This window comes from Lemur catta, chromosome 4 (assembly GCF_020740605.2).
Source record: "Lemur catta isolate mLemCat1 chromosome 4, mLemCat1.pri, whole genome shotgun sequence".
In the NCBI taxonomy this organism is placed as follows: domain Eukaryota; kingdom Metazoa; phylum Chordata; class Mammalia; order Primates; family Lemuridae; genus Lemur; species Lemur catta.
In genome coordinates, this window is record NC_059131.1 from 20,513,495 (window position 1) to 20,530,534 (window position 17,040).

Consider the following 17,040-nt stretch of genomic DNA (forward strand, 5'->3'; position numbering starts at 1 on the left):
TGTATATTTGACACAGTGTTTCTCTTGCTGGGGTGGGAGTGGTTGGAAAATCTGTCCTATTATTCCATATCAGAACCAGCTTTATGGTTTTTTTTTTTCCTTTCAAATAACACATTTCTTCACCCTGAGATTCTAATATGCTACACGTAACAGGGGTAGGAGAAGAGGTATTTTTCCTCCCACCCCTTCCCCTCTCCCCAAGAGTATCTCTGGAGGGAGATCACATTACTTGGGTGTGTGGGGGCAGATACAGTTCTGTCGACTCTTATATGCGCTACAGGTGATGTTCAAGAACAAGCTAATTACAACATTAACCAAAATGGCATGTGAATACCCCATGTAAACCAAACCAAAACAACAAAAATACTTATCTTCCTGTCATGAACAGTTTAATTTACTAAGTTAATCACAAACAATAAAAATCATTAAATCAAAAGTGTTCCACCTCTAAGTGGTGTTTTCATTGATGATGAATATTAGCCAGCTGTGGTTAACCATTAACATAACACGTGTATCCTGAGAACATTGAATAGCAACTTACAAACGTTTGGATTTAGAATTGTGGCATCATATTGTTGTCTCTACATGGTTTATCTGTTGGACACATGTTTTTAATTTAAAAACAAAAAGACAAACAGTCACTTTAACTTTACACAAGCCCTGTAGTGATAATTGCAGATATGAATGTCACAGAGCCAGACCCCACAATGCTGCCAGTAAGATGACTGTGTCTTTAAAATTTTTGCAAGCAAATTGAGTCTACACTCTTCTCTGGCTGGCTAAATTTTGGGATGCTTCATGCTTCAGTTTGTGGTGTTTGGAGTGAATGTCCTTCTTGCTTTAGAAGTGTGCCTAAATAATGCTTAAGATCCTGCTGTAGGCCTCTGCTAACAACCGGAGGGAGCTCTTGCAAAACTTCGAAGGTTTGGGCCATTTACCATAAAGAAGCAAACATTCCTATCCTAAGGATAGGCCTAGCCTAAGGTTGACAGTAAGAGAAACATTTTGTTGCTTCATTTTCCTATTAAGCTCTGGGTTGCTGATTGAAGCAGAATTCCAATGTTTTGACACACCACCACATTGTTAACACGATAGGGAGGATTTGATTATGGAAGAACAAGTCCAAAAACGGTAAATTGACCAAAAAAAAAAAAAATCTGGGGCTTTGCTTCTCAAGGCAGCTTTTGCGGTTGCATTCCTCTGTTTGATGTGGTTGCTCCTTCTCCTGTGCCAAACGGTGCAATGTGGAAAAATGATAAAGTTGCAAAAGGGGGGGGTGAATAGGGAGTGAACTGTTCAGTAACAAGAGAAAGAAAACAGAGCTTAGGGATCAAAGACAAAAATACCTGTTTCTCCAAGCAAGAAAAAGAAAGTTAACAGGGGAGTCCTTTCTCCCTGCCGCCTCTCGGGCCAACCCAGACGGAGCACAGTAGAGACAGGAAGGCCACAAGCTGCCTGTAGGTGAGAAGAACAGTGACTTGAGAAAGGGCAAGGCTCAGCGCTGTGGCTTACCAAGCGCAGTATGGTTAACACGGGTGGGCTGCAAGGAAGGAGGGGTGCAGAGCAAAGCTGCCTGCCAGCATCGGACTGAACATGGTTAAACACCAGCCAGCCTTGGAGGCAGGTCCTAAAGAAGCTTGGGAATCCAAATGAGGAAAAAGGTTTTCACACAGGAACAGGATCTTATTTATTTACAATTTTAAGGCTGGATAGCTTTTCTATTGTGTGGTTTATGACATTTTCTGAGTTTTAAAATTATCCCTTTTTGCACTGTGAAAAGAGCATATATGATTCATCTTAATATTTCTGAGGATCAGTCACCAACTAACAGCTAGTATTTTGGGTGGGAGGAAAGCTTTTGTAGGCAGCTTTTTCACCTAACATAGAAGTAAAAAGCACCAGAATATGCCTCAAGCTTCGTTCAGAATCATATAAATAGCTCTCACTTGCACAGTTACGATCCCGTATCATTGTGAGAACTCCCACGGTCCACGAGCTGCCTGATGTTCACCCCTCCCTTGCCTGAAACAGGCTAATGCTTGTGGTCTACCTGCTGATCAAATATAGTTGCTGGGAGGTTTGACCAAAGGACTTCTTTTCATTTTTGCTAATAACCTGGTCTAGGTCTTTTTGCCTATATTTCTTCCCTGGGTATTTTTCCTACTATCAGCATCTATAGAACTGTTAAATAATCCTATAATTCTAAATCAACAGTCAACAAACTAAGGCCCACTGGCCAAATTTAGCTCATACCCTGTTTTATGTGGCACTCAAGCTACAAAAGATTTTTCATTTTTTAAATGGTTAGAAAAACATTTGAAGAATAATGTTTTGTTGCCCATAAAAATTATATGAAATTCAAATTTCAGTATCCCTAAACAAAACTTTATTGGAACACAGGTGTGCTCATTTTTCTTTACATGTGTCTGTGGCTGCTTTTGTGCCACAGCAGCAGAGCTGAGTAGTGTAAAAGAGACATTCTGGCTGCAAAGCAGACAATATTTACCACGTGGCTTTTACTGGAAAAGTTTGGTGCTCCCTGTCCCCGAGACCCTAAAACCTTCCTTTCCACAATGACTATTTCAGAAAAGATAGATACGTTTATTGGCTTTTAGTGTCAGTTTAGAAATTTGATTTCCATATTTTTTCCTATATCCATTGGACTTTAATACTATAAATATTTATTGAATGCATAATATGTTGGACATTATTCTTGCCAAGAATAGTGAGATCTTTAACAGTGAGCAAAATAGTCTAAGTTCCTCATTCTGGAGGAGGTTATGTTCTAGTGAGGAGTCGTAGGGGGAGATGATAAATGAACACAGTACGTAGAATACTGGGTACCAGACGTGGAAAGTGGTTATGTTAAGGAGCTTGTTCAGGAAGCCTCACCAAGAAAGTGACATTTGAATAAGACCTGAAGCAGGTGAGGGCACCAGCCCCACCGATGGCTGGGAAGAGAGTTCCATGCAGAGGGAATAGCAGAACTGGCCAGTGGCCTGAAGTGTAACCTCTCATGTGAGTAATCCAGATGAGAGGTTAGGGTCAGTTGACCAGGGGTGTGAGAGAAAGGAGTCAAGGATGACTGAGGTTTTGGTCTGGGAACCAAGAGTTAGAAGCTGCCATTTGCTGAGATGGGATGAATGTGGGAATGCAGGTTTTGTGGGCAGGTTTGCTCATGAGCAGGTTAAGTTTGAGGTGTGTTTTAAACATCCAACGGGTGGTGTTGAGCAGGCAGTTGGCTATACAAGTCCTGAGTTCAGGAAAGGTCTGAGCCAGAGATGTAAATTTGGAAGTTGTCAGTATAAAGGAGAAGTTTTAAGCAGTGAGACTGGCTGAAATTCAATTTCAAAGCCCAGACTTTTTTTTATCTCCAGGACATCTCTCACTCGATGACTAAACAGAATTTTTTTTAACCTCAGATTTTCTTTTCTTTTCAGTTCACCATTGGCATTGCTTCAGGATCTCCCACTGTTCTTCTTGCTCCCTCGCTGGGCAGATGCCCTCTCACCAGTAGGCATCCTGGGCAGCATGAAATGTGCCTTTCCCAATGGGACAGAAGTGCGCAGCGTGGTCTAGGACCCGTGCTCTGCCGTCCACACTGAGGTCCTGGCCTTTGAGCCACAGCCCTGCCTTGTTAAGTAGTGGCTGTGTCCTCCTTACTTCCGGCCCTGGTCTCGATTGGACTGTTCCCTTTCTTTGCCTTCTGTTTACTTGAATGTTACCACACTTCATTTTGCCCATATGTACACTTAGCCAAAATAACCTTCTTTTTAGTTGTTTCCATAAATGTCTTACCTCCTATACTAGACTTTAAGAGCATGTCTATGTTTTCTTACCTTCCTGTTGTCCACAGTACTTTTCACATTGTCAGTGACTGGTGCCTCAGGGGTGGGAGTCAGATATGCATTTACCACACCCCCCATTCCCTGTCTCGGTTGTATGTCGTCAGAGTGAGGTATAGAGCAGTAGTTCTTCAAGATGTATTGTGAGGACCACCTGCCTCTGCATCCAATAGGGAATGGGTTAACATGAAGATTCCCTGGTCCCATCTCAGACCTGCTGGACCTAATAAATTAGCATCTCTGGGGTGGAGCCTGAATATCTGAGTTTGTAACAAGCTGTGCAGAATATTCTTAAGCAAACATGAAAACTCTTGGTGTAGAGAAAGGTTACAATCCCAGTTTCACTGTTTCCCATTTGGGCAAGTCATCTATCTCAGGTCTCAGTTTCTTTTACCTCTGTGCAATGAGTATATTAACACTTGCTACCTATTTTGTACGGCTCTTGTAGAAACTCAAGCAAGGAGCACTTTGGAAACAAATTATGAAGTTCTATGTGGCAGTACCCTGGCTAATATTATCTTGTAGTATCTTTTTGTTTTTGTGCATAAGCCAAGCTCTAGCTACCTACAGATTAGCTCTTTGAGCATGGAGACCAGTGATGTGTACATGAAGTTACCTAGTCCTGTTTATGTGCCTAAGCCTTTAGTAAATACCAGTTAACAGGAATCAGGTGAATACTCTTCCTGTGCCCTGGTGAAGCAGAAGGATTTTCTTTTTATTCCCTGAGTCTTCCTTTGACCATCATTAAAACCTATTTGCAATGACTAAAAGCCCTGACTTCAGCATTATACACTTCATCCATGTAACAAGAACATTTGTACCCACTAATATTTTGAAATAAAAATTATTTTTAAAAAACTGTATGGAATGAGAGGGAGGGAGTTAGAAAAATGTTTATAATTTTACTCTAGGGTAACTATTGTATGCATTGATTTTTTTTTTTTTTGCCAGTAAAAATGTTTTAAAGGTAATTCCTAAGAAAAGTAACCTATAACTATATGATACCAGAGCAGTAAAGCCATTCATTGGAGTTTCAAAGTTGTAAATTTGTAACAAGATCAGAGTAAATTCACTCATTCCTGAACACTGATTATTTGAAAATAGTTTCAAGCTGTTAGAGAAACTATGAGGGTGTCAACTGTAGGTAATAGACCTGGGATTAAGTTGCAACAAGAGAAAAAAGGCTTTTCTCTCTCCTAGCCTGTTCGTGTCTTGAGTAACTGGGTATCGTTATAAATAGTTCATACCAAATCTTAGTAGAAAAACATCTGCTAAGTCCATTATTGTTTTGGGGGGCTTACTTAAAATGCTTTCCTACACGCTAACAAAATCCTTATGGTGGACATCTGTTAAGATTACTGCCCCTTAAAGGCTTTTTTGAGATGTTAACAAACTTAAACACATTTCTGAACAAAGACTTGGTTAGTGTTCATGTCATTAGACATTCTGTTTGCAATTATACAATAGTCCTATCTTTTGCATTTCTTTAAATGTAAAGTTTTCTTGCTTGTACTCCACCTTCTTTCTATCAGGTCCTCTGGCCCTCAGAGTTCATCCAAGTTTCCAGGAGTTGCTTTTCCTAGAATGAAAAAGGCCCTAATCACTTTAGTTCAGGTACCTAAATAAGTTTAATAAATGTTCCTGGAAACAGCCTCAAGGGCTTGTTTAGCCCAGGCATGGGCTGAAACACCCAAGCCATGTGTGGAACCAGATGTCAGGTTGGCAAGTAAGGACTTAGAAGTCACAAAAGTGATAACTAAAGACCCTACTCTAGGTAGATTTATGTGAGAAAGACCTGGAGTTAGATGCGTCTTTGCCATGTACCACCTATATAACCTTAGAGAGGTTAGTTAGCTTCTCTAAAGCTCCAGTGCTCTCATCTATAAGATGGGATAACAGTAACACCTCTCTCGTAGGTTGGTGTGAAGAAGAGATATCATAGAGGAAAAGCACTTGTTATAGTGCCTGATGCATACTTAGTGCTTAGTAAATGGAGTTACTATTCACTACTCTGATATGTGGAGAATTCATTTACCAAGCAAATCCCTTTTATTGTCTTTTAAACTCTTTTTGTTTATACTGTACCTAAGCAGAGAACAGCTGATCGAAATTATCCAGTATAGCAGTATACCTTCATATTTTTTAATTACTCTATTTAATGATTCCATAATCTTCTAAGTAATTTAACTTAGCAATTTCAACTTGTTTAGACTTTTCTCTAAGGGGGAAGTTTTTCTGAGTGGTTAATCATAGTGTCATTGTCTCAGAACATTTCTATTTTTATTTGTCCCTCTAAAAATGGGAAACAAGAAATGGAATCCAGTACTCTAACAGAGCCTTATGCTGTGCAGTGTGTTTAGTGGAAATACTAGATTAGTCACAATGTAATGTGGCCAGGCTGCTTCGATGCGTCAGTGAGCCTCTTACTCAGTGAGACTCCCCAGATTTTCTTCTACCTGTGTACTTAACTCATCATTCTGATCTCATACCTTTTATGCACTTGTCCTGCTAAACTCATTGAGACTCTGCCATGCTAAATTACACCCTGATTTTGTTTAACTGAAGCATTGAGAAACTCTTGAGATGGGTCAAAGTTGAATCTATAACATAAGATGAGGGCTAAAAACAGATCTAGAAAATGCTTTACTAGGAAAAAAATTCTAGTTAGAAAACAACAAAACCAGAGCCTCTCCTTAATTTAGTATTTATGCTCTTCTGGATTTTCAGAATCTATAAATGATTTTTTAATCCCACCAGGCTAACTTGTGACACGTGACATCTTAAGATGAGAAAAAGTGAAATGGCAATGTGATAAATTTTACAGATAAAAAACTATGAGGACAATTTGAATCATTTATACAACTATTTCAGTATATAGGTAGTGACTAGACTTTTAAAAATTTTATACCATCTTCCTATGAGAGAATTCCTAATGAAAAAGGACATAGGCTTTGGAACCAGAAAGACCTGGGTTCAAGCTCATCTCTGTAAATTACTTGCTGGGTTATCTTGGATAAAATACTTTTACTCTTAGACCCTTAGTTTTCTCATCTATAAATCGAGCTAATTAGGTCTAACATGGCAGGGTTATTGTGAGGCTTAGAGATCATGAAGTGTCCAGGAGAGGACCTGGCAAAAGTGGGTACTCAATAAATAACAGTGACTTGTTTTATTGTAATGGCTTTCCTGGCAGGCCACCAGGAAGCATAATCTGGCTCCAGATTCTTGAGGTCCCTGGCATTCCTCTACCTTGAAGGGACTTATCAGTGGTGCTCCAATCACACATTCAGAATGGGAAAGTCGAGTCCTTAAACATAGTTAGGCACACTGGTGCTTGTTGAATTGGATTGATGGCGGTATACCTTTTCTTAGGTTTTCTCTTAGCTTGGAGGCTGAAGGCAGCTTGTCTCCATCTGTTATCCTAGAAGTTCCCCATTTCCATGCTTCAGCCTCCAGTACTCCCCTGAATCATACTGTGGAGGAGGCAGCCAGGTCAACTTCCTCTCCCTCAGAACCCGGTTCAAGGGCAAAGAGCAGCAGGACACTAAGGCTGACCCAAGTGTCTCTGACAGTTCCCTGTCATGACCCTTGGACAGAGAACACTCAAACTAGAGTGAAGTCTCTCTCGGAATGCTTGGTGCTATTTTATGGTCAGTGTAACTCTAATTAGTAGTCTAACGCTTTTAATGCTTTAAGAGAGATGAGTCTTTTTGAGAGTAGTGTTATCCCCACTGCACTGATGAGGAAGTTGGGTAGAACCAAAGAGAAAAAAATTGAGAGAAGCAAGAATTATGATTGAGAATCACTGGCCCTTCTGGTTTTCTCCAGTGCTAAATTATGTTTTGCTCATTTTACTTGGCCACTAAGGTAAAATTCCACACGGGGGGAATTGGAGTTACTGTTCCACAATGGGTCAAAATCAGAAACACATTGTCCCAAGTCAAGCTTTCAGGTAGGCTAACTGCCTGCATTTTTCCATGTCAAAATACTCGAAAATACTTTCTTCATGCTGTCATGCTACAGCCAAGTTAAATCTTCAATTAAGTCATGCATTGCTTAATGACAGGGACCCCTTCTGAGAAATGTGTCGTTAGGCAATTTCATTGTTGTGTGAACGTCATAGAGTGTACTTATGCAAACCTAGATGGCAGAGCCTACAACACACCTAGGCTATGTGGTATAGCCTACTGCTCCTAGGCTACAAACCTGTGCAGCACGTACCTATATGCGATAATGTAGGCATTTGTAACACAATGGTATTTGTGTATCTGTGTATATCTAAACATAGAAAAGGTATAATAAAAATATGATACTATAATCTTATGGGACCACCATTGACCAAAACATGGTATGTGGCACATGACTGTATTAGAGACATGACTGTATTGGAGTCTGGATATTTGCAGACAGAGCAAAGTTCACAAAGGGCTCTATTAGTTTCATTTGCAGGGAAAAGAATAGTATTAATACATTCAGTATAGACAGCTCTTACATTTGACTTTTAGAGCCAACAAGACAGACCTGCAAACGTTCTTCTGGTTACCTTTTGGTCTATTTAATTATCTCCATTGTTAGAAAGGTTTTTCAAACTCTGGCCTTGTTCTTCTAATTTATATCTACAGATTCAGTTTCAATTCTAAGAATTATCAACTAATTTCACATTTCATTTTAGTCCACGAAGAAGTAGAAGGTGCTTTTTCATCAGAACAATCCTTTTCACCCTTTCCTCTTCCCAATTTCAGCCTGAGCCCCTGCCACAGTGATTCACTTTTCCTCACCTTTTTACCCCTGCTTCCTCACTGCACTGCTCTAGAGATCAGCAGAATCAGCATCAAGGAGTCCCTTTCATCTCCTTCTCACTCTGTCCTCAGCCATTTAGTGGGTTAGTCAGGCCCTGCCTTCTCTCCAGCCAGCCCTGCATTCCTGGGAATATGTGGGTGAACCCTGGAATCACTGCACAGTGTGAATTTGCTGCTGTACATGCTCAGCCCGATATTTTTTGATTCATGAATATTAAATAAATAGAGATCACACGGCCTTACCTCCATCATGCACCCTTTAAAAACATAATAGCTCTTTTATTTCATGGCACTTGACTTTGTGTATTCAGCATGATCGGAGCAGCATTTAGGCTATAGCAAGCCTGTTAAATATTTACCCATGAGGCAGATCTTTATGCAGGAATCAGCAGCACTTACCAGGGTGAGACTCTGGATGTTAGGTTTTGTACCCTTACAAGCTAAGAAACTACTGAGTGAAATAAAGGGTGAAATAAGCATCTTTTAAAAAATAAACACTTAGTTCAACTACCCTTTGTAGTACCTGAAGTACTTCACACATGGGGGCTCGTCCTGCACAGGCAACTTAGTTATTTAGAATTAGACATGCCCGAGTGGGTGGTTCGTCACATTCGAGATCAAGTGAATCTGACTGTTAGATGGCTGGCGTAGGGGAGTACTGAGGTATGAACAAAATTAAGAGGAATGTTTGCCTTGTTGCTGTGTGGAAAATTGTAGAGGGGGATGAGCTGTACACCACAGCGTCTGCCTCAGTGGTGGTCTGAGTGTCTCCAGGAGGCTTTCATCATCACTGGGATCCCCACCCGGCTAACCTGTAGCCAGGCCCACTGTTTCTTCCTGTCCATATAGTCTTCATGACTAGAATGCCCCTCCACTCAGGGAGTCAACATGTTTCAGCAGAAACAGCCTGGACTCTGGTGACAGGCAGACCTGCGTTCAGATCTAGGTTTACCTCTGTCTCGTGTGAACCTGAGGCAGTTTTTTCTCTCTGAGCCTCAATTTCTTCACCTGTAAAATTGCAATGATAGTTCCCACCTTGTTTAATTGTTGGGAGGATTAAATTAGATAATGTGATAAAGCACCTAGCAACAAGTGTTCCTGATAATGACAGAAGCAGGGTACAAAACGTGGGCCTGGCAGCAGAACAGCTGGCCTTGGGATTTTTTCACATCTCTGCTTCATTCCATTGTTACAGGTAATTTTTGTTAAATGGCTGTATTTCAGAATGACACAGTTAAAGCAGAGAAAGTTTTAAGTTTAGAGGATTATACATGAACTATTTTCCTTCCTTGTATGCAATTTAGTGAATGATTAAGAACTTATCCTGTAATATTTTATGTAAGTCCAATATTTTGTATTTTATGTATATTATATATAATATTTTATATAAGTTTATATTTTACAATCAATTCCAGGGAACTATCCAAATTATTTTCTTTTTTGTTTTGGTATTTTATCATGCCAAGGATTATTCCTCTAAATAAGTTACGAGTAGCTTAGATCTTGGCATTCTTTATGTTATACAGATACTTGACCAATAAGGATATAAATATTGGATTTATTTTTCTTGTACTATATAATTTTTGTCTTAATCAGTTTTCCATCCTAATGGAATCATTAGAATCTTCTTGTTAGATGTATGCCTTCTGTGTAATTTGTACATACAAAAGGGAACACAAAAGCCTTCTCCCAGTTCACAGGAAGTCATAGAAATTTTCCTAGCCTTCTTCAGAGTTTAGGCCAAACCTAATCCAATGTCTGGTCTTAAGAGTAGCAAAAGGCAATGATGGTCTTGCTGATTCTGTGCAGTTGCAGAGTACAGGTAACTCATGAATGTCATGCATAGTCAAATGCTGTCTTAAGATTTTCTCAGTTGTCAGAGTTGTGCTTTTAGGTATTATCTAAGTAGAAAAAGTCAATATTGAATATTTCCACTCCACATTGACTTCCTTACATGACCTGGGATTTTGTTCATCGAGATTTTTCATTCCCATAAACAAATAAACATAAAATTTATTTTTATCAGAAAAATTAATTTCCAAAATCTATAGTCAATAGAGAGACAGAATGGGTCTGAAGTCCTTTTAGTAGTGATATATGTTCCCTGTATCACAAACCCCAGACTGAGTCAGTCTGCCCTAAACTCTTTAGGAATGATTTTCCAGGCAGTTATTGTGTTACCTTTTTCTTCCACTTGTAACCTTGTAACTGGTGACTTGGATAATGAATAACCACCATATTAAGGGATTTTAGGGTTTTTTAAAAAATATATCCTATCATATTACAGAGAGGGTTTAAGGGGGTTATAGAAATATACACATTAAAATAAAATTAGAATAAGAAAAACAAACTAGGACAAAAGGAAAGTGAAAATAGGAAAGAAGATGTAGTCAAGATTAAGAGTGATAAATGAAACACATGCTGTGAACAATTTCTTTTAATGATTGTATGCTGGTCAATTTAAACTAAAAAGGGAATCTGTGAAAGTTCCGAAAACTATTTCTGAATCAACATTGAATTAATGCTTAGATCAATTATTGACCATACCTCTTGTTAAGACTGTATCTTCTTCTTGTGTACCTTTTAGAATTCAAGGTTAACAGAGCTGATAAGATGTAATATTGTCTGTTACAATGTTTTATTAATTCATTTAAGTTCAGGTGTTTAATGAATAAGTTGTCTTTGCCCAGCAATGACTTGAGCATAATGAAGAGTATAAAAGTGTATGTTTCGATAATACATACAGCCCACTAATATTGGTAAGACATTACTCACACGCATCAAAATTTGTTAATGTGTACTGTTATGTGATAAGATCCTTAGTTGTTATCAATGATGTATAAGGCTAATTTAACAAAATGTATTGGAATACAGAAATTTAATCAGGAAGTGAAGCCCATATACCCATCATCGTTAATCCAGGCAGTTGGTGGCCAGACTTTGATGAGAGAAGCCAAGTCTGTTTGGGGGTATCACTTCTTAAGTTGCTTGAGCCCTAAGAGAAGTGTCCATTGTACTCTTGTCCTTTCAGTGCACTTGGCGGCTCCTCAGCTCTTCATATCCCAGCTTTTCCAGGAGGAGGATGTCTCATTGATTATGTTCCTCAAGTGTGCCACCTGCTCACCAATAAGGTAAAGCGAGTCCCCTTACGCCGTCTTGTGAAATGCCCTCCTCTGGTCCACCACATACCAGAACCTTCATGCATGTACCATCCTCCTCAGACCATCTTCTTGGTTTCAGCCTCCAGCTGACATCTGCATTTCCTACTTTGAATTACAATTCATCTGTTTCTCTTCCTATTTCTTTGCCCTCCTTCCTTTTCTGAGGATTCTGACCTCCTGTTCCAGTCTTATCTTCATCTCTTAACTTCATATCTGCAGATTTAAGTCACATTTTACTTGAATTTCCTTTATCCCCTAAGTTTTTGCTAGATCTTGCACCTTCTTAACAGTTTTAAATTTTTGAACCCTTTTGCTTCCCAGTTGTCTAGTGTGTGTGTGCATATGTTTGCCACTAGTTGATATCAGGGTATTTCTTTAAAACTACCTTCATCTCTTTCTGCTTGTCTGTACCTCACTTTTTAATAGTCAGCTTTTGATTCTTCCTGTCATGTCTGGGAGCATTTTGCTAGAGTCCTGCTCCTAGAGGCAAGATTTCCAAGTCAGCTGGTCTTATATTAAGGCATATCAGATTATCTGAAGCTTACTCTTAGCTACAGTAATGAGCCATTACATTGGCAAGTTGCCGAGTTTACTCTAATGGTTGGTGTCAGATATTTCCAAAAAGTGTAAGAATATACTTGTCAATGTCCAGCCAGTGTATTTATTTAGCTGAAAACTAGAGATATTAATGCACGAGCAACACTGACTCTCTTTCCTCTCCCACATGGACTATGACTCAGTTTGCTTAGTTGCCAAAGTACAGTTTTCTTCGCTCCGTTTGACTTGTTCTTATTGGCTTGGAAAATAGATCTTTTGTTTGTCTCTTTCATTGAAAAGATAGCTCATCTCTATATAGAAAATATTTTAAAAGTACAATAATATTTCAAAGGCTTCTGTATTATTTTTCAAATGTCAGAGAAACTAAAATCTGGCAACTCTGCAGTCTATGGGCCTGGCACAGATTCCAGGGCATTTAACTCTCACAGAATGGTTATTTCTCATCAGACCAAATTCCCCCAGCCTCTGCCCTCCTACAAAACTGATCGGAGGACAGAATTCTTATTTACATTCTGGGGCTTTGCACTGCCTTCAAATCTGTGTCCCAGAATTATGGAGAAAAATGCAAATTTGGTCTTCCAGAACTGAGAAGAAAAGCCTTTTTAAAGCTCTCCAATTGAGATTAATTTCAGGCACACATTTTCCTCAAAAAAATTATAATACCGTTTTCCCAGAAATATAAGAATCAGTCAATTTTTCTTATCTGTTTCCCTTTCATTAATTTTACTTGTCTTTTAAAATTGGTGTTCTTCTGTTTGCTACAAATGAGGACAGTATGGGCTGCTTTTAGAAACAATCTCTTCAAATGAATTTCCATAATTACATTGGAATCTATCTTTATAGCCAGTTTTGTTGTGGGTTTCTGTTAAAATGGTTTTCTGTTTTTAAAATCAAGTATACAGAACTGTTTTCATCCCCTTTTTAAACAAAGCCACTTAAGCAAACTTATCATCTGTTTTTCTTTTCCCAAAATAACATTTCTGATCCTGCATTCAGCCTGCAAAGTAAGCACTGTTTTTATAAATTGACATAAACCCCTATTACATAAATAGAATTGTTTTACATTTAAAGGGTACAACATGACTATCAGTACCAATTGTGTCAAGGTTATTTCAAGCACTTTATCTTGAGCTTTTATTAGCCATGCAAACTCAGTATGGCTGTAGCCAATATAAACAATTTTGGGGGTCTCTCCTTCCCACTGTTTCTTTCAACCATTATGAGGACATTATAAGGAATGTGTTTTCATGTTAGAAGTTGACGGGTAAATGACTAACTTTCAGATGCCTAGCTTAATGAGTTCACAATTTTTTTTTTATAGAAACTGTCATTTGGGTAACAAGGAAATATAAAAAGGCGTAGCAAAGTAAAATCTCCTATTGTAACACTCCTTATTCTGAATATTAGGATTTTAAAAAGAAAGAATTAAGCATTGTTCTGCCTTTTTAATAGGAGTTCAAGATAACCAAATAACCCCATTTGATGAGAAAAAGCTTTTCTTTATAGAGAATGAGAGCTGATAAATACAAAAGGAATGATAGAATTCAGAAATCACCATTTTGCATTCACTAATGAAATAATTGATTCAGACAAGGATCTCCAACAAATACTAAAACCATTAGTTGAAAGGTTGATGAGGAACCAGGTTTTCACATGCTTCAAGAGGTACACCCATAGATACTCACTGTGGCAAAGGGAAACGTCCCTTTACACTGGAGTGGACTGGCTGTTGTCACCTTCACCAAGTGATCAAGACTAATATCACCTATGAAGTTTTCTTTCCAAAAATGTTTAACTCGAGCCCAATCACACCTTTAGCTCTAACTTCCAATTTATAGGAAATATGGAGGGTAAAGGAAAAAGAAAGGAAACAATCAGAGGCTTGAGACATTCTGTAAGACAACTAGCCCAATTTCTTTGAGAAGTCAATATATGAATGTGCAGGGACACACATGTATACACACATATACACTAAAGGAGGTGCTATTATTCTAGATTAAGAGACTTAAAAGGCATAAAAAAGCAAGATGCCTGATCCTTAATTGTATACTGCTTTTTAAATACATTTTGGGGACAATTGGGAAATTTTGAAAATGGACAGAGTACTACAATTCAGAGACTGATCATTGGATTTGTTGGGTATGATAATGGTATTGTAGTTGTGTAAGATAATGTCATATTTTTTTAGAGTTGCATACTGAAGCATTTAGGGGTGAAATGTCATGATGTCTCTAATCTCCTTTGAAATGTTGATGGATAGGATGAGAGGTAGGTAGATGGATGGATGCTAGATAGATGTTGGAGGAAGCAATGAGGGAAAGTAGTCATAGTCGGTGAGTATAAGTGGTGGGAATATGGTGTTCATTTTTATTAATCTTTCTACTTGGAATCTTTGAAATTTTTTTTTATAAAAAGACATTTAAAAATTTCCTACTCCACTTGTCAGCTCTGTGTTCCTATTCCAGGTGCAATATGTGATTCAGGGATATCACAAAAGAAGAGAGTATATTGCTGCTTTCCTCAGCCACTTTGGCACGTAAGTTCTGCTCTGTTTAAACTCTGCACCAACCATGCCCTCACTTGCTGACGACCCTAACATGGGGGCTTGATTAGGAAAATATTTCTTGGTTCTTACACACGGTACCTTTTTAATGCCACTTTCTTTTTGGTGTGCTGTTTATATGAAAGCTCCCAGGAAGACTTTTTTTTAGTATTCTTTGGCAAATAATAGAATCCAATATCTGGAGCAGCGGCATGGCTAGCCCGAACACAGCAGTAATAATGGCAGTAATACCTGCTCGTTGTAGAGCTCTTTGCAGTTTGCAAAGCACCTTCACTTCCCTCACCTCACTGTAGCCACGAGGTGAACCAGGTGGGCACTGGGACACATTTTATTGAAGAAAACCCTGAAACTGTGGTAAGCTCAATAACCCAATGGTAGTCACACACCTGGAAGTGGTGGAGCCAGAATAGGAACCCCATTTCTCCAGGACTCAGGTCTCCTGACAGGCCTCCACTGACTACAGTGCCACACAGATTTGGGAAGGAAATCTAACATTAGATGCAAAAGCGGTGACTCACACTTGAAATTAGGAGTTGGAGGATGGCACCAAGAGAGGAAAGGGAAGCGTGTGACTGCAGTCACCGAGTGGGCATCTCCTCCTGCTCTGTCCCTGTGCATTTCCCCTTTCCTTCTGGCCGGTGGCTGGGCTGCTCTGCAGCCTGTTTCCTTAAACGACATCAGAGGCCTTATTAAGCTGCTCCTGGGGTTAGCTCCAGGGAATGCATTTTCCTCATGCTCCTTAAGGAGGTGGCGGCATTCTACCCATGGGGGAAACTAGGCACTCAGGGTTTTAGCGGTCTGGTTGTAGCCCACCTCATGCCAGAGAAGGTTTATAAATATATAATCATGTATACAGTAACAGAAAATTAAAATTTTAAATAAGTGAAGGAAGATATTAGGACAAAAGGAAATTGGGAGTAGGAAAGAGAAAATGAAACCAAGAATAAGGTTGGCCATTCTCTAGGATACAATTTTCAAAGTGTGGCACAGTCAGCAAAATCTATCACTCCTCAGAACAATTTTAAGAAATTTCCTCAATACCCATAGTAGAATTTTTCATTCCTCCAAAATAGAAGTGTCAATATCCAAACAGTAGGACTATCTCTCACATGAGTCTTTAATACTTAAGATTGTTTTTGGTTTTCTTTATGAACATTTTTAAAAGTACTTTTGCTACAAACAGTGGTTAATCAATGATACCACTGGTCTTCTGATCTTCAAGTGAGATTATCTTTAGTATATATAATTGAAAATGAGGAAGCTAGCACAGTGACCTCCAAAGTGTGGTGCACGTGCCCCAGAGGTTACACAACTCACCCCATTGGAATACAAGAAAAATATGAAATTTATATTTATTTTTGTTTTAAATCTCATTCTTTTTAAATGTACATTTTTGTATGTGTTATTATGTATATAATACAGTAATATACTTATTACTGTACTATATGCATGCTAAAAAGGATTATGTGCTTATTTTTACCTATAGGATACAGAATCTGAAAAGTTTAAATATCAGTGTTATAACATTATGTTATAAGTTCACAGAGAGAAATATGAGTTGATGAGTAGAATTGGTGACTTGAAATCTGACAGATATACCAACCATCTTTGAGCAGATCCCTTAGCCTTTAGTATCTTAGTTCCTGTGCCTTTACAAGGAGGGCAGCTGTTCCTCCCTCCTTAAACTGGGCAGTCATCAAATTCAATGACCTGGTTCAGCCAGGGAGAAGACATATGTAATCATCAAATAAGATCTTCTTGTACGAATGAGAGAGAAAATCATTTCTGTTCTCAGTGTGTAGTTGGTATTGTCACATCTTGGCAGCATTCCCCCAGGCACTCAGCTCTTGAGGGAGATGAGTGAGATGAGCCTACCAGAACCCTACCCAGCCCCAGCAGTGGTCAGAGGCTGTTCTCCCTTGATACGTGAGCTGTGCGTTTCGCATCTGAGCCCGGCATCCACACATCTCATGTTGCTACTTTGTCTTGAGCCCAGTGGGGAGAACAAGGGGACACAAGTGAAAGGATTCCATGTACTTTGGAAGAAAAGTAATACATAATCCTGAATTTAATAATACTGTCATTGCTCATTACTGTTCAGTGCCCACTGAAGG

The 17,040-nt window shown here is 38.9% G+C and overlaps 1 protein-coding gene across 2 annotated transcripts in view; it reads left to right on the forward strand.

The window, feature by feature from the left end:
• Positions 1-17,040, forward strand: part of BABAM2 (BRISC and BRCA1 A complex member 2) — a 387,195-nt gene that overhangs the window by 289,146 nt on the left and 81,009 nt on the right. For both annotated transcript variants that reach the window (XM_045549309.1, XM_045549308.1), the window contains exons 8-9: positions 11,676-11,775; positions 14,829-14,899. In XM_045549309.1, the coding sequence (XP_045405265.1) occupies positions 11,676-11,775; positions 14,829-14,899 (171 nt within the window). The remainder of the gene's footprint in view (positions 1-11,675; positions 11,776-14,828; positions 14,900-17,040) is intronic.